The sequence below is a fragment of the Ctenopharyngodon idella genome, chromosome 17 (genome assembly GCF_019924925.1).
Source record: "Ctenopharyngodon idella isolate HZGC_01 chromosome 17, HZGC01, whole genome shotgun sequence".
Lineage (NCBI taxonomy): Eukaryota > Metazoa > Chordata > Actinopteri > Cypriniformes > Xenocyprididae > Ctenopharyngodon > Ctenopharyngodon idella.
The window spans coordinates 5,414,648-5,442,460 of NC_067236.1; the positions used below are offsets into that span (position 1 = coordinate 5,414,648).

Here is a 27,813-nt window from a genome sequence, read left to right on the forward strand (position 1 = left end):
ATTTGCTCAACATGTGTGTTGGGCCTGTGATCTCTACTGTCTCAGGGATGGAGGAGCCCATGCTGAATATTTACTTTTGCAAATGTTTGTAACTTCTGGTCTCCCTGTGTTTTTTTTTTTTTTTTTTTTTTTCAAGGCTGTCTGTGTTTTTCTTTGTTTTTGCTTTATAATGTAATGGGTTGTTACTTTTCGTATATATAATTTGGAAATATAATTTAGTCACCCATTTTCTACTATTTTTTTCTAGATTGTATTAGAATCGTGGCCTAGTGCTTTGATACAGTAAGCTGTGGAGCTGTGAGCTTTAAATATAATTGATTATAATTAATTTAAGATGATTCATTCACCACCAGCATAATTACATGTTATGCATAAATTGTCTAAGACTTTTTTGGATAAAAGTCAGAGTTAAGGTTGCTCAAATTGGTGTCACATTTGAATCCAACTCATTACCTGATCCTGTTACCCCTCTTCTTATTATTTCATTTTCTTTTCTCCTCATTATTTCCTACTATACAACATACATCAAATTTAAATTTAGAAAACAATTAGATTTGTAATTTAAAGTTGTAGGTACAAGTATATGTATTTACAATGAATCTCTGAATACATTGGTCATAAACTCTTATCTGTCTGTTGTGAAAGATGAGGAGGGTAAAAGTATGTGAACCCTTGGTTTCAGCGAAAATAACCTTCACCAAACATTTCCTGTAATTGTAGATCAGATATGCACAACCAGTTTATAAAGAAATTCAAATAGTAAATCCAAGGGTTCACATACTTAACTTTTGACTGTCTGTTTCTCTCTGTGTAGGTTTTGAGCTCTGTTCGGACTGACGGGAACCCTACTGACTGCAGATTCAGTCTGACCCAACCCTACCATGTCCTGACTGTGGAGCTGCACCAAGAGGCCAAACACACCACTTCTGGACTGCACGAGGAGGCCCATCCTCCTGATGTCCAAACCTGTGTGTATGAATCTGCTCATGGACGTCTCCAGCGTCTGTCCAGCACTCCTCTATCCCTCACATCCAAACCCATTACCTGTAGTCGTGATCCGTTGGAGCGCTGGATTCTACTGGGGCTTCAGGACTGCTCTGTGGTACTTTTCGACCCTCAGACAGGCCTCACCCAGTGGGCCACCTGCTCCATGGTGCCGACGGTGCTAGCATGGCATCCTTCAGGAGCTCTGCTGATGGTGGGCGGAGGTCAAGGTGAGCTCCAGTGCTTTGATATGGGACTCTCGCCTCTCCCTCTGCGCTTAGTGAGTGAAGAACCGGTCCCCAGCTCTGCAGGTCCCAGCCTGCAGCTCTCTCATCACATGAAATCCTCAGAGGGGCTAGAAGGGATCCAATGGGCCTACTGTCCGATATCCCAGGGAAACGAGGGTCTGGAGGCACATGATTTACTGCTGCTTCGATTTCATGGAGGGCCACTTGCTGCGTTGAAGCTAAGACTGGGTCAGTGGGACCTTTGCGTAATTGATTGAAAATCAAAGTAGAGCATTTCAAGTCTAGCACTAAAGCCAGGCACACATTTAACGACTGGATAAAACATTCTAAGACTGTGCTTAACACACAGCGATTATTTCCTTCGACTGAAGCAGATTTAAATACTTACACACAGAATTTGAACACCGACTGTAATTGCCGACTGAACGCAACTGGCTCTGACTGGACGTGTTTGAGCGCGATCAGTCATAAGTATCAATTTACATTCATAATCGCCTTACAATCGTTAAGTGTGTGCGCGGCTTAAAGGGTCTTGAACGTGATTGTATTTGGGATAGTTCACCCAAAAATGAAAATTTTGTCATCATTTACTCATCCTCAAATTCTTCCAAACCTGCATAAAAAAGTGTTTGTAACCAAGCAGATCTCACCCCCCCCCCCAATTAAATACTATGGTTGTCTGCTTGGTTACAAACATTCTTCCAAATTTCTTCCTTTGTGTACAGCAGAACAAAGAAATTTATACAGGTTTGGAACAACATGAGGGTGAGTAAATGATGACAGAATTTTCATTTTTGGGTGAACTGTCCCTTTAAAACACAAACTCTTCTAAAATGGCCACAATTACAGTAATTTAAATACAGTATGGTTTACGCCAAAGCCACAAATGTTGGAACTTATGCCAGAGAATTTACACTAGACATTTACACAAAAGTTTCAAAGGTTTGAGGTCGGTAAGATTTTTTTTTTTATTCAGCAATGATGCATTAATTTGATCAAAAGTGACAGTAAAGATATTTATAATGTTACAAAAATGTTCTATTTCAGATAAATGCTGATCTTTTAAACTTTATAGTCATGTGACTCTGAAGAATGGAGTAATGGCTGCCATCTCAGGAATAAATTATATTTAAAATATTTTCAAATAGTTATTTTAAATTGTAATAATATTTTACAATATTACTTTTTTTACTGTATTTTTTTATCAAATAAATGCAGCCTTGGTGAGCATAAGAGACTTCTTTCAAAAACAAAAACATGTTACCCACCTCAAACTTTTTGAATGGTATTGTATATTAAATAAATATTTACAGTATACAGTAAGTCTGGTCCAATTTGCATCTCATTTTGGCTAAAAACTTCCCACATAGACTGCAAGATAACTTATGTCTGACATGTACAATATACAGTATCTCACAGAAGTGAGTGCACCTCTCACATTTTTGTAAATATTTTATTATATCTTTTCATGTGACAACACTGAAGAAATGACACTTTGCTACAATGTAAAGTAGTGCGTGTACAGCTTGTATAACAGTGTAAATTTGCTGTCCCCTCAAAATAACTCGACACACAGCCAATAATGTCTAAACCGCTGGCCACAAAAGTGAGTACACCCCTAAGTGAAAATGTCCAAATTGGGCCCAAAGTGTCAATATTTTGTGTGGCCACCATTATTTTCCAGCACTGCCTTAACCCTCTTGGGCATGGAGTTCACCAGAGCTTCACAGGTTGCCACTGGAGTCCTCTTCCACTCCTCCATGACATCACAGAGCTGGTGGATGTTAGAGACCTTGCGCTCATCTACCTTCCGTTTGAGGATGCCCCACAGATGCTCAATAGGGTTTAGTCCATCACCTTTACCCTCAGCTTCTTTGGCAAGGCAGTGGTTGTCTTGGAGGTGTGTTTGGGGTCGTTATCATGTTGGAATACTGCCCTGCGGCCCAGTCTCTGAAGGGAGGGGATCATGCTCTGCTTCAGTATGTCACAGTACATGTTGGCATTCATGGTTCCCTCAATGAAATGTAGCTCCCCAGTGCCGGCAGCACTCATGCAGCCCCAGACTATGACACTCCCACCACCATGCTTGACTGTAGGCAAGACACACTTGTCTTTGTACTCCTCACCTGGTTGCCGCCACACACGCTTGACACCATCTGAACCAAATAAGTTTATCTTGGTCTCATCAGACCACAGGAAATGGTTCCTTAGTCTGCTTGTCTTCAGCAAACTGTTTGCGGGCTTTCTTGTGCATCATCTTTAGAAGAGGCTTCCTTCTGGGACGCCAGCCATGCAGTGGCAGATTTGATGCAGTGTGCGGCGTATGGTCTGAGCACTGACAGGCTGACCCCCCCACCCCTTCAACCTCTGCAGCAATGCTGGCAGCACTCATACGTCTATTTCCCAAACACAACCTCTGAATATGACGCTGAGCACGTGCACTCTACTTCTTTGGTCGACCATGGCAAGGCCTGTTCTGAGTGGAACCTGTCCTGTTAAACTGCTGTATGGTCTTGGCCACCGTGCTGCAGCTCAGTTTCAGGGTCTTGGCAATCTTCTTATAGCCTACGCCATCTTTATGTAGAGCAACAATTCTTTTTTTCAGATCCTCAGAGAGTTCTTTGCCATGAGGTGCCATGTTGAATTTCCAGTGACCAGTATGAGAGAGTGAGAGCGATAACACCAAATTTAACACACCTGCTCCCCATTCACACCTGAGATCTTGTAACACTAACGAGTCACATGACACCGGGGAGAGAAAATGGCTAATTAGGCCCAATTTGGGCATTTTCACTTAGGGGTGTACTCACTTTTGTGGCCAGCGGTTTAAACATTAATGGCTGTGTGTTGAGTTATTTTGAGGGGACAGCAAATTTACACTGTTATACAAGCTGTACACTCACTACTTTACATTGTAGCAAAGTGTCCATTTCTTCAGTGTTGTCACATGAAAAGATATAATAAAATATTTACAAAAATGTGAGGGGTGTACTCACTTCTGTGAGATACTGTAGCAGCCAGTCTTAGTTCACTTTGTTTTAAGAAGCTGGTTAGCCAAGTCAAGTCACCTTTTATTTTTATAGCACTTTATACAATAGAAATGGTTTGCCCACCCATAGACCCTCCCCTCAAAGAAATCAGAACAGAAGTGGTTGAAAGTGGACAAAAGAGATGGATTAAAACAGGTGTAAATGGGTATGTGTCTCCTACATCTACTTGTGATCCGATTGACCAAAAAGCATCTTAATACCAGGTGTAAACAGGGCCTGTGTGTATTCTGAATGTGATTTGAATCTAAAGTAATAAGTACTGTTTACTTCATAGGACACATAAGAAAACAAAAATGATTACACAGTCCTGATCTTGGATATTAAGTTTATTTTCTACTAAGTGGCGCAAATGCAAAACTTTTTTGGTGAAAAAATTCCCAGGTAAAAAGAACCTATGGCATAGCGGTCAGCCAATTAAATAGGAGCTTGCCCGATCAAAAGAGTGCGTGCTGTTATTGTGTGTAATATACATCGGAGTGTGGGTGTGCCATCTGAGATTGCGTTCATTGTAGAATTGTAGAAGACATTTGAGGGAATGGCAGGGTCCAAGTCTTCCGAGGTCACTCAATACCCACCCTTGGGCTGCCACCTCCAGGTGCATTCTGGGATGCATTTCTCCGATAAATCATTTACAGTGGCTTACGGTCCCTCAGGGCACCAGATAAAGTTTGCCAATCAAAACCTGCCCATGCCTAGAGTTTAATTTTGACTTTGGAAGTGAATGTGACTCCCAGCGACAAAGTTTTAAATAGAAAGCGTCAGCAAGAGAAAGAGTTTTCTACGAGAGAGAGGTAGAAAGCAAGGGAGGGTGGAAGGAAGGGAGAGAGAGCGGCAGCAGTTCCCTCTCCTCTGATCGTGTGCCAAGGTTTTGATGAAGAAAGCAAACGCACATCCTTTCCGACTGATAATTTGGAGCAGCTAGTGAGCAGCGCTTGTTTGCCCGTTTGTCTATTTATTTGTTTGTGAACGTGTTCGTTGGGCTTGTCTTGCTCACGCTCCCATATTTATTGACTTATATCTCCAGAACTGCTACATGATGAAGTGAGTGAATCGGACGCACAGAAGATGAAAGAGTTGGCAGACCTCCAGTCTTCCCAAGGAAGCAGCTCTTTCTTTTTCTTTCACTCTCCCTCCCTTCTTTTTTTCCTCTCCTCCCTGAGTTATCTCATCTGGGCACGCGCTCGGCACAGGAGAGCTGCTGTACAGAGTGGATACGGGGGGCAGCTGGCCGGCACACTCTGAGAAAGTGAAAAAAAAAGTGAGTGAGGGAGGGAGAAACAAGATTAATTTAAAGGAGAGGAATTTGCACAGCATTGCAGTTTGGAGCCCTTTGGTTGCATCACATAGGACACCCCGTTTGTTTTGGTTGTGTCAGATTATGCCTATATAACACTTTCAATTCAATAAGTTAGTGCGGTCTTTGTTATACCACTTACCACAATTAGAAGACCAAGAAAAACTGTCCATTGGAGGCAAAATATTTTTTGTTTTCTATCACAATCAGCAATGAATTAAGACTTCTAATAATTGAAGGTCACCTAACTGTCATTTTAAGCTTTTTTACTGGACAAAATCATACAATTTTGGGGGGAAAAAACTAACAAACAAAAAAAGTTTGGGCGCAGTACCAGACATTTCATTTTCAATGAAGTCATTTTTGTCCATGAACATTTTTTTCAGGAACATTTAATCTTTTAGATCATGTCCATGATTTTTTTTTGTGAGTGTGTTCACATAGCAAGTGAAAAACAGAACAAACTGTAAACCTGTGCACTCCTTCTCCTCAGTGTGATTTTTCAGCTCGATCACAGGCCTAGGGAGAAAATTAATCCTTTTCTTTTTCAATTATGTGTATATGTGTGCTATAAACAGCATCATTGTGTTATTGCGTCTCTCTGCAGCGCTGCAGCTCTTCTGTGTCTGTGCTGACGTCTGTCGTTTCTCTCTACACTGTTATTAGTCACATTAGTTGCTCTTCGGGGGCTTGTGGGAAGCGGCCTGTTAATTTCCCACATGCAGTTTTAATTGGACCCTCCCCAACCTTCTTTCTAAATTCACTTAGAAAAAAATGGTAGCGTCATTTCATTTGCCGCAAAATGGCGCCTCCTTCTGCTCTCAGTGTCCACAGGAGGTGATTTCTCTCTGAGAGGGGAGTTAGAATTGGTTTAGCAACAGAAAGAGATAAAGAAAAACATGAGTCATTTGCTTTTCTTTGCTGTGTTATATATGTGTGTTCCTTTATGTGTAAGACTTCAGGAATCATGAATTCAGATGCGCTTGAGGGGTTGTTTTATTTCTGTGTTTGTGTGATGTTTGTCAATAATTTTTATATGCGTGTGGTTTTTATAGCTGTGCTGATGGTCTCCTGTTGAGTGAGCAAGGTTAAGTGTAGCTGCGATTGAGTGTGCCGTTCAGAAGCAGATCCAGTATGGCTGGATTAAGCTCTGTTACATTATTAAAGGCGCCTTTACAGGTGTCAACCGCCTCAGGTGATTACTGCTCATTGTGATCACAGACGCTAACGTTCACAGAAAGTTAGCAAGAGAAACAGACAGATGAAAGAAAGGAATAGAAAGATATGTCTGAGAGAGAGAAAAGAGACAAGAATGAAAGAAAAAGAGAGAGGAGCTGATACTAAAACATGAGTGTGTGAAATGGAAGAGAAAGTTTGAGTAGTTAAATGTACAATGAAATTCTTTTGATGCACTGTGAAATCTGAGCCTACTGTAAAATAAGCACCAACCTGAAGATATTAAAGATAATAGTTGATAATGTAACAACAGTAACAAAAAAGTACCATGCAGGGCCCAACAGTAATTTTCCGCTGTTAGTTCAGATTTGTACAGTTAGTTCAGATTTGTACATGTCCACATATATTATAAATAGCTGTTTTTAGGGAAATATTTTAAGCTTGTGAGAAAAAATATATTTCTTAATGAAAAAGTTAACATAACTCTGTTATAACAGTAATTCCATAAAATTTTTTGATTGATTTGACTAGATAATATTATTTTAGTGACATTTAAATCAGCACAATTCAATAACAATGTTCAACACAACACAATCAACACGTTGCATAAATATAAGGATGCTAAGACAGCCCTACTTGATGGAGCAAGTAACAGTTCAACTAAACCAAAACACTCATCCTTACTGTTACAATGTTTTTTTTACCAGGTAACATGATAATTCTTAGAATTACTTTGTAGTTCCATGACCTCCTTTACCATGGTACATACACTAATTACGAAATACTCTACTGTTTAAAAATTTGAGGTCAGTAATTTAGCATATTAGAATGATTTCTAAAGGATCATGTGACACTGAAGACTGACAGCTTTGCCATCACAGGAATATAAAATTACATTACAGACATCATCATGTTGTAAAATTAGTGTTTATTTGCCTTCTCGCTTCTCACTATATAACTGTATTGATATCAGCCATTAAAAAATCCATATTAGTTGACCACTAATTATGCATTTAGATCAGTTTGAAGAAAACTCTTTTGTGATTCAAATTGTGTTTGATTGTCTTGCCAGTAAATGCACGTTTGAGAAGCTTTGTTAACAGTTGAATGTACATCCATTAGCTCAATGTCCGTTCAGCTGCTTTCATTATCCCTCTCTGATTGAATCTCTGCTGTATATGGCATTTTTTTAAAGCGTCCGTTGAGGGCATTTTATTAATATTGATTTTAATTGATATCTTAAAATGATGTGCTTGTGTGCTTTTCCTGGGCCCACTGGCGTGAACTGCTGTGCACTGGTGTGAATGTACACAGGAGTGCTGATGTCAAGATTTTCACTTAATAATAAATACATTTACCATTTTTTTTCTCACCAAACTCTATCAAATGCCTTCCGAACACTTCCGCATATATAGCACAAGTTGCATGCGATTCTTTTTTTGACATGTTTGCAAAAAAAGAGAGAGAGAGAGAAAGAAAGTCACCATTCCTCCGCCATGTGAACTGTCCCGGAGACAGTCACAGAAAAATAAGTTGTGAAGGGGTAAATAAACTCCAAGTACATGAAAGCCATTGTTTGCCCATGATTGCAATGCATGGAAGTGTTTTTACGGGTTTTAAATCAACTTCTCAGAGTTTGCCAGCGACTGAATTTTACAGATTTTTTAAAATAATTTTACTGGGTACCATAGACTTCACTAATTTATGAGATCTCCATTTCACCTTATTTAAGTCAAGCGATCTTGCTTTTTTTGTAGACTTTTATAAGGTAAGAGCTTACTTTTTTATTTTTTAATTCATTCATATATCATTAAAATTGACACATGATATTGTTAGAGTGGATGGCGTCATCTGAACTTGCCACACCTTGACTCTTATAATTCTCTAAACTAACTGACAGCAGTTTCCACACCAACGAGTACGTTTAACCTGAATCGACTGCATTTGCTGTGTGTGTCAGTTCACACACACACCTCTTAACAGTGCTACAGGGAAGAGCACAGACTGAAGATCGATCCAAATGTCAATGGCAATCTTACAGAGCGTCGCCTCTAAAGATCTCCCACCTCATACGATCCAGAGCTTGCACAATCTCTCTCTTTCTCTGTTCCTTGTAAATGTGAAAATTCCAAAATATTTGGTTCTTATTTTTTCCTTTTTTTGTGTGATTTTTATTTATAGTATAATGAAAAGGGGACAGGAAATGATGTAGACAAGAGTGAGGGAAAGTGATTGGGAAACATGGCTTAATGTGCCAGATCATAACAGCTAGCATTGCATACTGTAACTTTTGAACTACAGCAGTGCCATTGAAAGTGATTTTGGAGAAAGTTTGCTTCTGTCATCATATATTTGATGTCTCACATCATAACTATGCAGCCACTTAATAATAAACAATAATAGATCTGCATTTGTTCTATGTGCAGGTGTGTTTAATGGTGCTCAGCTAGGCCCAGGTGATTTAGTACAGCACCGTTTGCGCTGTGAGGAGGTGGATGCAGCACTGGGAATTCTGGGTAATATGGACTGGGCCATGATGGGAGCGGAGTGTTACAGGGCACTCATCTCCATCACAGATCACCTGCTGAGAAAACCACTGGACCAGCAGACTGAAGGTAAAGACTCCAGATCTTAAGGCTTTGATATCTGAACAGACACTAAACCTAAACTAAATTAGTGTCAGGGAAAGTGTGCAATAAACACAGCTTAGAATCAAAAGCTATTTATGCTTCAAAATAACACTATTTAAATGAAGTTAAGTGCTCTGGTGCTGAGAGTACAGTACAAACAGGACAATGGAGCACAGTGAAAACCATGTGTTTATTGACTGAGAATATACTGATTGTGGCCCCAAAAGTATTTGGACCGCTTATAAAATATCAACAATGTATCAAATCATGTGACATTGTTTTAAATAAATCAAATTTAAAATGTATTTTGAACAGCAAACACACCTTTCTAGTAAAATATTTAACAAAAAAGTGAGTTTATTATTATTAGAAAGTATTATTAATTTATTATATATATATATATATATATATATGTATATATGATGATGAAAGAGTGGTACTTCATCTAATTTGATGAAAACTGTTTGCGACCACATTTGATCCTGATGGGTGTGATTGCAGATCAGTTGGAGGCAGCGCTAGGGCTGTTTTATGCTCCCTGCAGACCCCTCTCAAACACTGTCATACTGGAGTACAGAGACCCCATCAGCAGATACGCCCGACGATTCTTCCATCACCTGCTCAGGTACATACGTAACACACATAACACATACTCTACATACAGTTCACATCACCTATTGCAAGGGATTGTGTGTGTTCCAGATTGAAATGTTTAAATTATGCTCTTCAAATATAAATACTGTTCAATACTTCTGACTTTTCTCTTCTAGACACCAGCGGTTTGAAAAAGCTTTCTTGCTGGCTGTAGACATCGGAGCTAGAGATCTGTTCATGGTGAGCACACACTTTCAGACATGCACATAAAATTACCCAAAAAAGTATTTGGGCACTTTCAGGGATTCCCAAACCTTTTTTTGTCAGCCAAACCTGTAAAAAAAAAAAAAAAAAATTCAGTCCCCCCTGAGATTTCAAGTTGATATTTCAATAATTTAGCAACAAATTTTATTTTTTACGGTTCTTTGACGTTAGTTAATGGTTACATGACATGCAGGTACGACTAAATAAAATATTTTATCTTTTAAGTATTTTTGTTTTCATTAAAAAATGATTTATTCCCTCACAAACCCCAAATTGGAAAACCCTGCATTAGACAACCAAAAATCAGACCAAGTGATATTTATTTTAAAGAAAAAAGACAAAATCAAACTTTTCAAGCAAAATATTTCACAAAAAGATTTTCTGCATTGCAAAACTGTAGATACACTGTTCTAAATGAAGACAAAGTATCTGGACACTTTCTGGTTGTCAAATGTTAGTGGATCGTGTTCATTTATCAGCTAAGGCTTGAGACTTCATTCATTAAAATCACCTTGACACCAGTTGGTTAAAAATAAATGCAAAAAAAATAAATCTTATGTGTGTACATGCCACTTGGTTTTAGATTTTGTATCTCATGAAATTCGTTCATTATATTTGTGACTTAAAGGGATAGTTCACCCAAAAATGAAAATTCTGTCATTATTTACTCGCCCTCAAGGAGTTCCAAACCTGTATGAATTTCTTTGTTCTGCTGAACACAAAGGAAGACTTTTGGAAGAATGTCAGTAACCAAGCAGATCTCGCCCCCCATTGACTACCATAGTATTTATTTTTCCTACTATGGTGGTAAATGGGGGCACTATCTGTTTGGTTACTGACATTCTTCCAAATATCTTGTTTTCAGCAGAACAAAGAAATTCGGTAACACTTTAGTATAGGGAACACATATAAACTACACATATAAACCTCAACTTTCCCTCAAACTCCTAATTTACTGCTTATTAATAATTAGTAAGGTAGTTGTTAAGTTTAGGTTTTGGGTAGGATTAAGAATGTAGAATAAGGTCTTACAGAATAAGGTATTAATATGTGCTTAATAAGTACCAATAAATAGCCAATATTCTAGTAACATGCACGCTAATTAACAACTAGTTAGAAGACCCTAAAATGAAGTATTACCAGAAATTCATACAGGTTTGGAACAATTTGAGGCTGAGTAAATGATGACAGAATTTTCATTTTTGGGTGAACTGTCCCTTTAAGTGTCCAAGTGTGAATTTAATGGAACTAAATATACACTACCACAAAAATATTGAGCAACACAACTGTTTTCAATATTAATAATAATGAGAAATGTTTCTTGAGCACCAGATCAGCATATTAGAATTAGAATTAGAATTAGATTTCGTAAAGATCATGTGACACTCAAGACTGGAGTAATGTCTGCTGAAAATTCAGCTTCGCCATCACAGGAATAAATTACATTTTAAAATATATTCAAAAAGGAGACAGTTATTTTTTATTTAACAATATTACTGATTTTATTGTATTTTTGATCAAGCGAATGCATCCTGGGTGAGCATAAAACATAAAAATCTTAATAACCCCAAACCTTTGAACATTTTGTACATATGAAAATGTTCAAAACTGACACTTAAACTACAGGCAGAAAGCACAATTGAATTAAGCTAATAATGACTTTTTAAGAAAACGTATCAGTCTGTGATGATTATTAATAAAAAGATTAATTAATTTATTGTGACCAAGGTATACAACCCGAATTCTGGAAATGTTGGGACGTTTTTTAAATTTGAATAAAATGAAAACTAAAAGACTTTCAAATCACATGAGCCAATATTTTATTCACAATAGAACATAGATAACATAACAAATGTTTAAACTGAGAAATTAAATTTTACACTTTTATCCACTAAATGAGCTCATTTCAAATTTGATGCCTGCTACAGGTCTCAAAAAAGTTGGCACGGGGGCAACAAATGGATGAAAAAGCAAGAAATTTTGAAAAGATTCAGCTGGGAGAACATCTAGCAACTAATTAAGTTGATTGATATCAGGTCTGTAACATGATTAGCTATAAAAGGGATGTCTTAGAGAGGCAGAGTCTCTCAGAAGTAAAGATGGGCAGAACTGTGAAAGAGTGCGTAAAAAGATTGTGGAGTACTTTAAAAACAATGTTCCTCAACATCAAATTGCAAAGGCTTTGCAAATCTCATCATCTACAGTGCATAACATCATCAAAAGATTCAGAGAAACTGGAGAAATCTCTGTGCGTAAGGGACAAGGCCGAAGACCTTTATTGGATGCCCATGGTCTTCGGGCCCTCAGACGACACTGCATCACTCATCGGCGTGATTGTGTCAATGACATTACAAAACAGTCCCAGGAATACTTCCAGAAACCACTGTTGGTAAACACAATCCGCCGTGCCATCTGCAGATGCCAACTAAAGCTCTAACATGCAAAAAGGAAACCATATGTGAACAGAAGCGCCGTCGTGTCCTGTGGGCCAAGGCTCATTTACAATGGACTGTTTCAAAATGGAAGAGTGTTCTATGGTCAGACGAGTCCAAATTTGACATCCTTGTTGGAAGTCACGGACGCCATGTCCTCCGGGCTAAAGAGCAGTTCAAAAGCCAGCATCTCTGATGGTATGGGGGTGCATAAGTGCATATAGTATGGGCAGCTTGCATGTTTTGGAAGGCACTATGAATGCTGAAAGGTATATAAAGGTTTTAGAGCAACATCCAGACAACGTCTTTTTCAGGGAAGGCCTTGTGTATTTCAGCAGGACAATGCAAAACATGGCTTCGTCGTAGAAGAGTCCGGGTGCTGAATTGGCCGGCCTGCAATCCAGATCTTTCACAGAACATTTGGCGCATCATTAAACAAAAGACGACCATGAACTCTTCAGCAGCTGGAAACCTATATCAGGCAAGAATGGGACAAAATTCCAACACCAAAACTCCAGAAACTCATAACCTCGATGCCCAGACGTCTTCAAACTGTTTTGAAAAGAAGAGGAGATGCTACACCATGGTAAACATGTCCCCATCCCAACTTTTTTGAGACCTGTAGCAGGCATCAAATTTGATGCAATTTGAGCTTTTTGTGCATAAAATTGTAAAATTTCTCTGTTTAAACATTTGTTATTTTATCCATGTTCTATTGTGAATAAAATATTGGCTCATGTGATTTGAAAGTCTTTTAGTTTTCATTTTATTCAAATTTAAAAAACATCCCAACATTTCTGGAATTCGGGTTGTAAATGAAAAATATGTTTTAAAATGAACTTCAAAATGTGTTGCCATTGTCCATGATAACAGTGTAGTTATAGGTGAGTTGCACATGCAGAGAGCTTTGCGTTGGCCCTGTTTTGGACTGAGAGGCTCAGGGCAGGTGCAGCTTGGGATTTGAGGCCCCTGGCCATGTCATGTCCCCTCTCTCCTACCATAACAAGAATCCCAGAGACTCCAGAGAGCAACAGTTGCTAAGAGAATGAGGGAGGGGGTGCGGAAGAAAAAGAGCGAGGGAGTCTGTCTTTCACAGCTCTCGTGGCCGGTACACTATCTTTTCTCTCTCTCTCCTTTCTCACTCCTTTAAATGGTCCTGTGTGTGTGACCCCTTTTCTAGGCCTCCTCTCTCCATGCCCGAGTGACACCTTCCCTATTAGCGTTCACACCGGCCGCTGTCTCTCTCTTTCTCTCTGTCTTTTTTTCATGCAGTTCCTCTCTCTCCCTCCTTCTTTCACGCTGATCGCACTCGTTCCAATTCATTCCCCACTAAGTGCTGCTGCTGAGGGCCCCAATTGAAAAGGTGGAGCTCGAGCCACACAAGCCTGAAAGGGCAAAGAAGAGAGGGAGGGAGGGAGGGAGTGAGAGAGAAGGGCAAAGGAAACCTGGATCTGTTATTCTTGGGACATGCACTGGGAAAAACCAAAAAGAGAAAGGATGAGAGAGACGCAAGTGGCAAATTATGAATGGCCCATGAATATCAGTCCTTCTGAATCAACAAAGAGAAGTGAGAGCGAGTGAGCTAAAGGCAGAGAAACGGAGAGAGAGAGCGAGAGGGAGCTAAAGCCAATGGCGTTTCACCCCACGGTTTTGGCTCTTGGCTAATTAGCCACAGAAGTTAAATTAAACCACCCACAGGAGAGAGGGAGAGAAAGAAAGAAAGAGAAAGGCAGAGAACGAGCAGGGGTCCTTGCTCCATCTGATCCGGTCCCCTCCGTGTCACAGAGGTCAGCTGAAACAAAACGGATGGAGCCCCACGTAAGAGCCCCCAGTATGAGCCAGGCTCGAGTCTCCATTGTCTCCGAACCAACAATGGAGCACCGAAAGAATTTCTCTTTCTTTTCTTTTGTAAGAAGCCTTTTGTGAAGTGAAGCACTTTGGTGTTGGAAGAAATTGGAGGGGTCGGAGTCACCCAAAGGGGTAGAGAGGAAGGGAGAGGGAGGGCAGGGTTGCCCCTCCACTCATTCACTGGAGTATTTTGCATAATTGTTACATTCTATACTTGTAATTATCCTGTGATGTGAACCTGATAGTGCCTGCGCTAATTCATTTAGCTGTATTTCACTGACTTTACTCATTCCTTGCTCTTTTTTTTTTGATCTGCCGATTAATTAATTAGATCATAATTGTGATCGTATGCTTGCTTTGTTGGTTAATGGGGCGTATGCATGTGCGCGTGTTTGCTGGATCGGAGGGGGTCGTGTTCATTTCAACGATTAGACGTGACGTGCCGCACTGAGCTGATATTGGCTGGTTTCTGTGTCGAGATGGATAATGAACTCTGTAAGACCCTCTCGCGTATCTGATAAACACCTTCCTCAAACACTCACGTGGATTACAGGTGTGATCCTCCTGAATTGTCTTCGCACTTGTGTGTGAGCGTAAATGCGCAATTGTGCATGTAACGGTTCTTTCTCCCTCTCTCGCTCTGCTCCACTGGTCCATGTTAATTTCAAACTCTTCTGACGTCGAGCGAATATCAAGCAACATCGCTGGACCAGCTGTTTATTCTGTCTCCATATGCCTCTCCAGTCAAAAAATAACACTAAAAGGCCGTTTATCCGCGTTTGAGCTCTTAAAGCTCTTAAATAAATAAGATTAGACCAGATCCTGTGTCCTGTGTAAGCTGTGGTGAATAAGAGGTATAATATCTGATTTATGTACAGAATTATTGTCATCCCTCTTAGACGTCTGGATTCACTCGCTTTTTCTCCGTCTGTCTCTCTGTTTCTTGGCCTTCCTCTCTTTTTCAATCTATCTCTCTTTCTGGCTCAGAAAGCATTATGTTCTGCTAAGCTGAAATAAAGGTCTTCAGATGCATTGCTAATATCCAGTGTTTGGCACCTATTCGTTTTCCCTTTCAATTCTCTGTCTTTACCGAAAACATGATGCCCTTAGAATGCTCTCTCTATCTCTATTGTTGCATCTGATTTTTCCTCTTATATATGTGCTTATGGAAATGTGGGCCACAGCCACTGAAAGTTCATGCCTGTAGCTGATTCTGGGATCCAGAATGTGATTAAATGTGACTAATAATTTGCAGTAATGATTTAAAATGGAAGGAAAACTTAACCGTGATAGCTGAGTTACTCAAAAAGATTCATAAAACTCGCATGTTAGTTATCGGTTTGAATCAGATTCAGTGAATTGTTTAGAGCCGTTACTGAGTTTGCAGTTGACTATATTCTAAACAATATAAAAAAATAACCAACATTGTTTAGCATAATGAGTTACATTTGTAATGTTTAATTGATTGTAAGTAAATCAATTGTGAGGTTTAATTAAAATAAACATTTTTAAAATGGGTAGAAATAATTTACCATATTGAACGATTCTGTATTTCGTCAACTAAAAAGGTTGAAGAATCATGGTTTGAATCATGAGGTTATTGGCCCTCATCCCTGAGCCTGTGAAAAGCTAAATCAAGTCCTGTTTGATGTTTATAAGTCACTCTTACAAACTCCCCAACCCCCCTCATTTGATCAGACTTGGAGAGGCCGGTTGACAAAACAGGCATTAGTGCTCTGCAGGTCCGACTGTGCTGTATTCACCCTCCCTGCATCCTGCCGCAGCTCTGACTGATGTCCCTGAAGCGGAAGGATGGGTTTAGCGTTTAAACGGACAGACAGAGAGAGGATCTTATTAGTATCGGAGTCAGCACTGAGCTTCTCTCCCAACTTTCACTTTAATTTACCCATGAATGGGCCCCTCTAAGATGGTCAAATATAGTCTGTCAATTACATTATTATAAGTTCTTCCAGCGTGTCTAAACATCTATGGATCTTTTCTACATATACATAAGGATATTCTGTTGACTGAGAATGTTTTATACCACATTGCTAAAGATAGACATACTATATCAGATTCATTTTAGGTAGCTCTAGCTCTTAAATTTGATTGGTTGGTTTGAATAAGTGAAATTAATGGTATAGACATATGTGACCAAACATGCCAGTTTACATGTTGGCAAGTTTTTGTTTTGTTCTGTTTTGATTTGGTTTTTTTTTGTTTTGTTTTTGTTTTTTTGTTTTTCGTTTCGTTTTTTATTTTATTTATTTTATTTTATTTTATTTTGCAAGAAGTTATTATTCTCCTGGAACTGATGGATGAACTATTGCTTGGCAGAGGAATTGATTATTGTGGCTTTTACTATTAATTAATGCAATATTTTTAATAAACAACATATTTTATCATATTTATCGTTACCCTATTTTGTGAAAGCTGCAAGTAAGCATTTCTATAGTGAATTTACCACTGTGTTGCTAGTTCCTCTCTTTTAGTTTATTGCTTGTTAGATGTATTTTATGATTTTTTTTTTATATTTTAGTTGAATTCACCAAAGATTTCTGTCAGTGAAGCAAGTCTAGTCATTGATAGACTTTCTCTGAGCAGTCGCATGTGCTTTATCTCTGTTGTACTTCTCAATCCGGCATCCATTTTGGTGGGACTAATGGTGTGACATTTAAAAACATGTTTGTGGGTTAATGGAGGTCTCCTGACTGCATGAGGCTCTATAATAGATATATTATAGTCTATTCTCTGGGATGAGAGGGCTCATATTTAAGAGAGAGAAAGAGCAAGAGCGAGTGTTCGTGAATGTGTGTGCGTCACACACCCACCTGCTCGTAATGACAATAGTTTAAACTCTATTCCGACATGAAGAGCATCACTCCTGCTTTTTAAAAGATGACACATGCCTTTCCCCACATCTTTGTGCTTTTTGAAACCAGTATGATTGCATCCGGTCAGAGTTCAGGGAGAAAGAGAAAAGGAGGGAGGACAACATAAAGGCGACTGAACAAATGAGCAAGACTGATTTTTGAAAGTTTGATACTTTTATCTGTTTTTTCCCCCCTCTGAAACTTCAAACAGGTTATTTAATCTATTCTCTCTCTCTCTCTTTCTCCTGCAGCCTCTATTCGCTGCTTCTCTCTCTTCGAGTAGAGCGCAAAAATGAAAAACGGAAAAAACTGAAGTATTGTCATGTGAGCTGAGATTAATTTTAGATTGCTCTGCTGTTCTGCTTTACCTTCAAAGGACCTCCATTACGTGGCAGCAGATAAGGGTGAGGTGGTGTTAGCCGCTGTAGCCAAGAAGAAGGCTAATGAAATAGACGCAGAGGCACAAACATCGGCACCAGGTGAGAGAATTATTCACATAATGTTAGTTACAATAAAAATGCTCCCAAATCTGGTGTTTTAATAATGTTTTGTAAGTGCAAATATTCACTCAAAAACTTTAATTATCCGCATGTTTTCATTTACACATTTACAAAAAATAAAAAATAAATGCAGCAAGGTAAAATGATTTAAAGCTGAACTGTTTTCAAACAGGTTTCCTGACCACACTTCCCTTGTATTTCATTGTTTGAACACACATATTAAGCTGGGATAGGTGAAATTATTTTGGAACAGAAAAACTATTTTTTTTAACTTTAAAATTCTCTCTTTTTTTCCATTTACAGCTGTTGCAGTTGGCATGTTGTAGTAGAATGTGCTCTAGCTCTGAGTTCAAAACATTTACATTGTTAATTTCATTCAGTCTTTCATGATATGACGTAAGACGCATGTGACCCTGGCTGTGGCACCACTGGGAAATTAAAAAAGTCATTAGGTTTCATAATGTTTAATCTCTTATGTAATTATATTTGACTTTTTGAAGGTTTTTTTAAACACTGTGCGCAGATATAGAGGAGAGTTTGATTTGTTCACATTGTTAATTGGCTGAATAGGACTGGTTTAAAGTGCATTGACCTCAGCTCTGATATTCTGTTTCCTACTGACCTGATGAGGACGTCCTACGTGCTGCTCATCATCAGCGGTGTTCAACAAATATTTCCTAGACCAACAGGGCGGGCAGACATTCAAATGAGAAAGGGCAGTAGAAAGAAAGGAAAAGCAAGTGGGAGATGAGGGACGGACAGAAGTAGTTCAGCTAACAGGTGTACAGATGAGACAAGGGAGGTGTTTAGCTTCTAATAAGGGGGTGAAAACTTGAGGGTGTGTGTGTGTTTCCCACCCCGTCTGCCCATAAGCCTCTTAATTATGTCCTTGATGATTTCCCTGCTCTCTCACCCCGAGCAGACCTTAGCCTTGGAAGGAAGTGCTTAAGAGTGTGAATGTGAAATGAACAGATGGGCAAAATAGTCTGTTTGAGGGCATTTTACCGCTGTTAATAGTTAAAATGTTGCAATTATAAGTCATTGCCTGAGATTTTTTTTTTTTTTATGTAGTGCAAGATACAAGGGATCTCAGGCTCGCTCTCTCTTTCTTTTCTGTCAACTCTGTGTATGTTTTCGGGTCAATAGCTTCTTTCAGGTGCTGATATTGCTTGTGTGTGTTTGTGTGCAGAGATTATTGTGGAATAAAGGAATATTTACAGGAAATTCTGTAAGGCAGCATTGAGGATCATAAATAGGGAATGAGAGCGGTAGGATTCTGCTTTGTACTGTGCATTAAAAAGACAAGGTGTCTTGTTTACATTTGGCCAGCCTGAAGCGAACGTCTCAGACTGCCAGCCAACCATGACTCACACTCACTCTCACACACACACACACACACACACACACACACACACACACACACACACACACAGACAGACAGACTAGAAATTCAAAAGTTACTTAATATTCACACATTATATGGCTATTCTCATAAATAAAACAAAGAGCTTTAGGGGTATTGTTCTGTTGTAGCTGCTTCTAGATGATTATTGACAATTTAGCAATGCTGCCTAGAGTCTCTTAAACCAATAGAAAAGATATTCAAATTTGTAATCAAATCAATTACATGATACCCTAATTAATTAATCAAATATCCACAAATTAGAGCTGGGAAGTATGACCAAAAATCTGTATCAAGGTATTTTTTAGGATTCTGGTGGTTTCATAGTATATCACGGTACTTTTCATGACTGGACCTTTAGGTTTATTGTGCCTTATTTTACTGTCAGAAGTACATAGAATATAAAAACATTGTACAGTCAAACACTAATTTACTCTTAAAAATGGTGGTAATCAAATAAATTTATAAAACTAATAATTTAGTTTATCCTTTCTGATGTTATCAAATGAAAATGTAAGTTTACGGTTTAATTTAAAACGTATGAAAACTTATGTAAAATTCCTTTAAATTGTTTTAATAAATTAATAATAATAATAATTGTTGTTGTTATTATTATTATTACTTTAAGAAATACATTGTACTGTGCAATAGTAATATATTTATTTCATAATTTCTTCAAGTTATACCAAACTTTTATTTTGGTGAGTTGTAACAAAGACCTTTGTTTGTGTGTGTTTTAATAAACTGTATTATTAATATTATTATTACTTGAAAAAGTGCACTCTACTGTGCAATAGTAATATATTTGTTATATTTTCTTCAAGTTTGTTTTGACAAGTTGTTGTGAAAGACCTTTGAGTTTCTGTGTGTACATGATATGATGATCATTTTATCAAATGAAATGGTGACATGCTTGTGAAGTTAAAGTTAGGGTAGGCAATTTTTTTTATAAACACTTTTTGTTATGGTTCAAACTCGTTTCACATCCTGATAGAAACCAATAATAAAAGTGGTCTAAATATTAAAAAATGTACATATATCTTCTGTGGAAGTCTCAGGACCAAAAAATGTTCGTCCAATCATTACATTCGGTCCAAATGCAATGTTAGGATGTCCTACCTGCCTGTCAACATATGTATTTCCATACCTCGCGCAGACATCACACGTCATCAGCGCGTTTCATGAGGCTATGCAGAGTTCAAAACACTCTACATAGAGCTCCATTGAATAGATGCAGGCATGCAGCATATGTTTCAGCTACGCACCGGTATGGCGGTATTTGAGATATATATCGTATGCAAAATTATGCAAAAACCCATACCATATACTGCCCAGCACTACCATAATTAATTTCATTTATTCGTATTAAAATTTAATTTAAAATATACAGCAATTAATGTGTTTGTAGCTATATGATATACACATGAACCTTCAGAAATCAGTCTAATATGCTGATACATGAGCATATTAAAGCATATTATAACGTATTATTATTGTCAGTGTTGGAAACAGTTGCTGCTTAATATTTTTGTGGAAACTAATTTATTTTTTTGAGAATTCTTGATGAACAGAAAGTTCAAAAGAACAGCATTTAATTGAAATAGAAATGTTGTTACATTATAAATGTCTTTTCTATCACCTTTGATTAATTTAATTTAAAAATCTTGACCCCAAACTTTTGAACGATAGTGTGTATGTAGAGATGATTCATTTTTAATTTTATTTTTTAAATTATACGAATGTAATTATATATTATTAAAGGGTTAGTTCGCCCAAAAAAGAAAATTGTCATTAATTACTCAGCCTCATGTCGTTCCAAACCCGTAAGACTTTCGTTCATCTTTGGAACTTTCTGTCCCTCAATTGACAGCTGTGCAATTACCACTTTGAAGGTTCAAAAAGTTCATAAAAAATTGTAAAACTAATCCGTATGAATTGAGTGGTTTAGTCCAAATTTTTTGAAGAGACACAATCGCTTTATATGATGAAGAGAGTGAATTTAGGCTTTTATTCACATATAAACACTGATCAGCGAACAAGAAGCAAACAGACAGCAAACAGAAGCTCAACCGAACCTGCTTCACGCACAAGAACAAACCTCTTCCAGAAGCTCAAATGTGCTGCATAACACACGAGAATGAACCTCATTGGTTCACGCACATCAAGCAAACATGCTTGAGCTTCCGTTTACAGAACATATGTGTGAGTCGATGAATGTTTACATGTGAATAAAAGTCTAAATTCAATCTGTTCATCATATAAAGCGATCAAGTCTCTTCAGAAAATTTGGACTAAACCGCTCAATGGATTATTTTTACGATCTCTTTATGAACTTTTTGAAGCATCAAAGTGTCAGTTGCGTAGCTGTTTATGGAGGGACGAAAAGATCTTCTTTTCTAAAGATGAACGAAAGTCTTACAGGTTTGAAATGACATGAGGGTGAGTAATTAATGACAGAATTTTCATTTTTTGGGTGAACAATCAATACTGTTATAGAAAATCATGTGGTAATAAGTAGGGCTGGGTAAACAATATCGATTTCTCTATTTTAATCGATTCTCATTTTTACGAACCGATATCGATTCTTAAATCTTAAGAATCGATTAGTCTAGTCTGTTTTCAGTTGATGAATGAACAGAACATGTCCCATCCAATAAATCGCAATAATCTTTGTGCTTTGTTACTTTTGATATGAAGCAAAGTCTCAGATTTCAAATGACGTCCATCTTATTATGAGATTCAAAAAAAAAAAAAATAAATGTATACCGTTTTGGCGCTGTTTAATGTGACGTGACAGATCGCTTTAGCGCCTCAGTTAAAGAGAAGCGGCAGCACGGAGCGCGTGTGAACATCCTCTCCGCTTTAATACCAGTTACAGCGCGAACTAAACATGACTAAACATCTGAAGGTATGTTAAAATATACAGTACAACTTACCGAAATCCGTATCATGTCTCGTGTTATAGCTCAATCAGTGTTTCAACCGCGGAAAGACGTCAATAAAACCGCTTGTAAACAATGTCACGTAACGTCACATTTACCTCAGAAAAACATATTCAGTGACCATAAACTCATTAGTCAGCTAGAATAGTGAACTCTAGAGAGCAGCATTCTGATAAATATAGCTATGCACCGTTACATATTCATTATAATGTTCTTCAATATTGAACGCATGTTTGAATAAATCAGCCACGATTTAAATAAAAAAAAAAAAAAAAAAAACGAATTGGAGTAGAAATATGATTATGTAATTCTAAACTTTATTTATTATTAAAAAAAAAAAAAAAAAACATAATTGAGTGTAATTTAAGTGTTTGTATATAAATAAGTTAATTTTAACCTTCATAGTAAAGTAGTACCAACTGACTCCCATGTGTAGTTAGCCAGCATTAGTTGAGAGATTTTTTTTCCTCTGGAAAATTTGCCATGTACTGTAACTGATACACTACATCCAAAATAATCGATATAGAATCGAATCGAAATTGTAATCAGATCGAATGTGAATAGAAATCGAATTGAATCGTGAAAATTGTGTCAATACCCAGCCCTAGTAATAAGGCTTCCAGCTTGTTGTGTCTGAACAGCTGTTTTACACCGATGGTCAGGAAGCAAGATTATATTGCAGAATTTTTATTGTGTAATTTTCTTATAATTACTTGCACTCGATGAATGCATTAAAATAACAGCCCTAATAATGTATTTTTCCTTACATGTTTTTATATTCTTGATCTCCCTGCCTAGACTCCCTGCAGTTTCTCTGTCTGTCTGTCTGTCTTTCTATCCTTCCACCATTGCTTTGTTGTCACAGAAGAGGATCAGTGTTCACTGTCTCATTGAGGAGTGTGTTGATTTGGTGAGAGAGCCAATTGTAAAGGAGGACTCTGAGAAGAGTGTATGAGAGGGATCATCTTATAGCTCATGAAACGCAGACGCACACACTGCCGTGCTGTAGGGTGTTCCCTGAGATCAAGTCTCACTTAGTGTGTCTTGTTATATGTAACCTTCACTGTCTCTGTCTGGGAGAGTCGTGTACTAGACGCCCATGTATTACACAATATGTCATGTTCTCTCTCTCTCACTCTCTCTTTTTCATATAGAAGAGCTTCTACATTTCAAAGATTCTTCATGTTAAACTGTTTTCCTCGGGGCATGGTGGGATTTTGTGTGTGATTTCAGATGAGTGTCAGTCAGCATACGGAGGGCAGAGTGGAGTCAAGCTACCAACAACCAGCAGCGACAGACATGTTCACGACCCCAAACACTGGAGCACTGCATCAAGGTGTGTATCTGTGTGTTTTAAATTAATTATTCAAGTCTCAGATTAAATTGTTAGCTGATACATTAGCAATTGCAATATTCTGAAATGCCATATTCTGGTGCTGTTAGCAGTGTTCTTCTTATAGCATTTATTAAAGGGACAGTTCACCCAAAAATGAAAATAATACTTGCCTTCATGTCATTCCATTCTGTTATTTATTTATTTTTTCTGTGGAACACAAAATTTGTTTTCTTTGGAGAATTTTTTTATACAACAACAGTTATATTTATATATAACAATAGTTATTATAAATATATAAATGGAAAATAACCGTGTGAAGATTCTTCAAATATCCTTACAGCATACAGGTTTGGAAAAACATGAGGGGAGTAAATAATGACTCTATTTGTATTTTTGTGAACTGTCCCTTTAAACTCATGTCTAACATATACACAAGTGGGATATTTTAAGCAAACAGCCATACTAACTCTTCTAGTGTGTGTAGTTCACCCAAGTTTGGCCTGCAGCATCACAATAAGTGTGTAGATTGGATGTGTGTGTGTGTGTGTGTGTGTGTGTTACATGAAGATTGTCCTATTGTCTTATCCTCTCTCTGCTTCCATTGCTGCTGACGGAGGGACCATTGACTCTGTGCAGACTCTCTTTCTTTCTGTCCCACTTAAGCTCCCTCGATCTCCTTTAAATCCTCCCTCTCCCATCAGCCAGTTCCGAGTGGACGGCCCAAAGAGGATGGGGTGGGATTAAAGGGTTTTTAAAACATAAAATAAAGAGTTTTGGGTAATTTGGCAGCCTGAATCCCAGTTTACAGGCCTGTACTGCTACACGGCCGCATGCAAGACATCAGAGGGAGATGCTCCCACCCAGATAAATAGCAGTCAAGAGAGAGAGGAAATCCTCTTCTCATTTTTCTCTTTTTATGTTTGTTTTTGGAGTTTTTTTTTTAATTCTATTTAACCAGACTAATCTGGTCTCCGATGAAGTTTTATTGTTCCTTATGCCGAGCCAATAAGGCTTAGAGACACTGATTCGAGCTTCATGCCTGCGTTGTGCTGGCAAAGAAAAAAAAGATGGGGAGAGTGAGCGAGAGAAGGAGTACAATGACTTGGTGGCATCACCGTCGGTTGTACTAAATCCAGCCCTGTGCAGGGAGAGAGGCAAAGATGCGGATATCTGGAAAACATCCCGAGTTCGACACACATCTGTTGATGTGTCCTTTTATTCTCACACACGCAACGCACTCAGAGAGACGCACTCCAGCTCTTGGACTCGTGACACTTTTTGCATCTGAGTGCATCTGTACATGTGTAGCGATGTGTATGTGTTTGTTCGCATGTTTGTAAGGTGTGGGCTGCGCCCCGTAGGCCTCTTTTTCTCCTCCTCCCTCTATTCCTTGTAAGCGGCGTGCATCACTAAAGGAAATAGAAAAACCAGAGAAATTGGACCCCATCTCCATCGCCAGTCGCTGCAGAAAAACCCAAATCGCACAGCCCACAATACGACTGATAACATTCACACGGTCTTACACGCTTGCTGGATTTGACGGCACGGCGTACGGTGGCAGCGGTTCGTGTTTTTTGGAATACCCATGAATCCCTGGGAAAGGCCTGACTCCCACACATAGACTCTCTGCGTTGAGAACTTGATGGTGTGTGTGTCTGTGAAAGAGATCCAGGCCCGTCTGCTGTGAATGCTAGTACACACTGATTATATTATAACATTGGATCCAGTAAAGCATTTCTCTGAATGCAGATGACTAGAATATTTCTATACAGCATTCACTGTTAGTGTAAAAGTTTCTTTACTCATATTTTTAGTTATATATATATGAAAAACATGATCTCACAGTCTCTCTTTCCTGTAATAGGGCTGCAGAAACATCGACTTCTAAGGCTATGGATGACCTCTCTAACACCCTGACAAGTCATCGCACCTGGCCTTGGAAACACACAGGTGTGTTCTTTTGAATACAACACCGTTTGAGCGAATACTGTTCTCAAAGTAGACACAAAAGTAACAGGGTTGAATGAGTATATTGTTCTCAGTATATGGATCAAGGCGTACAGCTTGTTTTTCAGCTTTATTGGCATAATTTATAGTGACTGTGTGTTTTACACAGAGCTTTACTGCCACAGATAATTCCTTCATTAATGCCCTGAGAGTGATATCTTTCCCTCTGTTTTGCCCTCTCAAAAATAGGTTCAAGTTGACTGCCTTTTTTTCTGCTTGTATTGTACTTAGCTAATCATCCTAAAACATGAATGTTTTATTCTTTTCCGTCCACAGAATAATTACACTTTTTTCCCATACATATTTATTGGACAGTACAGACTGTAGGCTATTACAGACATTTACATCAGAATTTTAATACATGCATAATCCTGAATGCTAATGACACAGTCATAATTGACCATGGAGAAACCCTCCTCCAGTTGAGCTGCAGAGGATGCTTGAACTCAACACTTCCACCCACTCGTACATACAGTACACTTACAAGATTATTGAGTGATTGGCGCTCGGTCTGATCACCTGATTCAGGTGTGCTGCTATGGCACTCAAGTACAACTTTTTAAGCTCACTTTTAACATTTGTATGTGAGTATTATTTTCTTAAGTTTGAATTTTTTTCTCTCTCTCTTTAGAAATCAACCTTGTTGATCGGAACACAAAGGTAATATTTTACATTTCAAAAGTATTATAGTATATTTATTATTTTTGATGATGCACTGTGTTGTTTAGTATTTGTATGAGCATCATTTACAGTCTTATAACTGATGAATGTAGACAAATCAGTTTTGCCAGGTATTATACCTAAAGTCAGCAGAATATGTGAAAATAACTACTTTTAATTCATTGTCATATTTTCATTTATAAAATATTTAATGGCTGTATTGAATATACTCTATTTATTAATACATATTATTAAATATATTTATTTTAATACAATATTTAATATCTATTACTGTAGTTAATGCTGATAGTTGTAATAATTATATTCTTATTTTGTGACTTATAGGTGCCTGAGGAGGGGAAACTGAAAGTTATTCATTTTGGTTTAGTCTAAATTAGTACAATCAATATTTTTTACAATAGAAAAATGGTTCTTTTAGTAAAAAAAAAAAAAAAAGTTTAACTGATTAAATGTAATAAAACTATAAAACTACTGTCAAATAAAACATATTTTTGCAATTTTTTAATTCTGTTTTGATTACTTTTTTAGCTTGATGCACAGTGTTAAAGAATTTCTTGTCACATAATGTGTCACACTATCTTGGAAAAGGAGTTGTAAGATCCTGTTTAGCCTTTCTGAGTAATATATATATATGTATATGTATATATATATATATATATATGTATATATATATATATATATGTATATATATATATATATATATATATATATATATATATGTGTGTATTAACCTACTTTTCCACGGTTATTCCTCTTCCTGTTACATATATTTCCTAACCAGTCACTATCACATTATCAGAATGGATGTTTGAGGGTCTGTGCAAACCACTTTTTTTTTTATTTTAGTAACACTTCAGTTTCTTTGAGCATGGTGGCACAGAGGCCACACTAGTATCCCTGTCCTTGATCACAGGATCAGTGGTGCGGCTTGTGGGCTGGGTTTAATTCTCCACCTGTTTGGTGTATGAGATTACACGCAGAAGAAATGCAGAGGGGATACGCAGCGCGTGTCTCTAAAGAGGAGGCTGCCGTTTTCCCCCCACAGTCTTCATACACAGCGGCCGTGTCAGAACTGTCGCCGACCTGCTCTCCGAACTTAATCTGACAGCACCCAGCCATCCATAATCCCTCACTGTATCGTAATCTATTTACTCTGCATTCTAAGAGGATTTTCTTTTTTAAAAAGTATATATACAAGATATATAAATATGAATTGATGCTGGAAATGGAGGAAGGGTCAGGAGAGGAAGCTTTTGTGTTGCCACCTCTGTTTTTATGTCTGTCTGTTGCCTATTCTTTGCACATTTTAAGGACAAAGCAGTACTGTTGTCACCGTATCATTTTTAAGCATATTGTAAAACACTGTTTTATATGTAATTATCTATTGTAATGTATACAATATGTATTAAACACACATGTGTGTGTGTGTGTGTGTGTGTGTGTGTATAATATATATATATATATATATATATATATATAGCCTTTGATTTGATTTGTGACAAAACAATCATAAATTGACTGATCCAACAACTCAGCATTATTAATGTGTTAA

The 27,813-nt window shown here is 37.8% G+C and overlaps 1 protein-coding gene across 5 annotated transcripts in view; it reads left to right on the top strand.

Moving 5' to 3' along the window:
* wdpcp (WD repeat containing planar cell polarity effector) overlaps positions 1-26,758 on the top strand; it is a 69,838-nt gene extending 43,080 nt beyond the window's left edge. For 4 of the 5 annotated variants that reach the window (XM_051867132.1, XM_051867131.1, XM_051867133.1 and 1 more), the window contains 9 exons: positions 815-1,460; positions 9,179-9,367; positions 9,884-10,007; positions 10,153-10,216; positions 17,770-17,872; positions 23,471-23,573; positions 25,438-25,523; positions 26,212-26,240; positions 26,586-26,758. In XM_051867132.1, the coding sequence (XP_051723092.1) occupies positions 815-1,460; positions 9,179-9,367; positions 9,884-10,007; positions 10,153-10,216; positions 17,770-17,872; positions 23,471-23,573; positions 25,438-25,523; positions 26,212-26,240; positions 26,586-26,633 (1,392 nt within the window). In that variant the 3' untranslated portion in view covers positions 26,634-26,758. Of the gene's footprint in view, positions 1-814; positions 1,461-9,178; positions 9,368-9,883; positions 10,008-10,152; positions 10,217-17,769; positions 17,873-18,196; positions 19,764-23,470; positions 23,574-25,437; positions 25,524-26,211; positions 26,241-26,585 lie in introns of those variants that run through there. The other variant, XM_051867135.1, reaches the window with a different exon arrangement.
* The last annotated feature ends 1,055 nt before the right edge of the window (positions 26,759-27,813 follow it).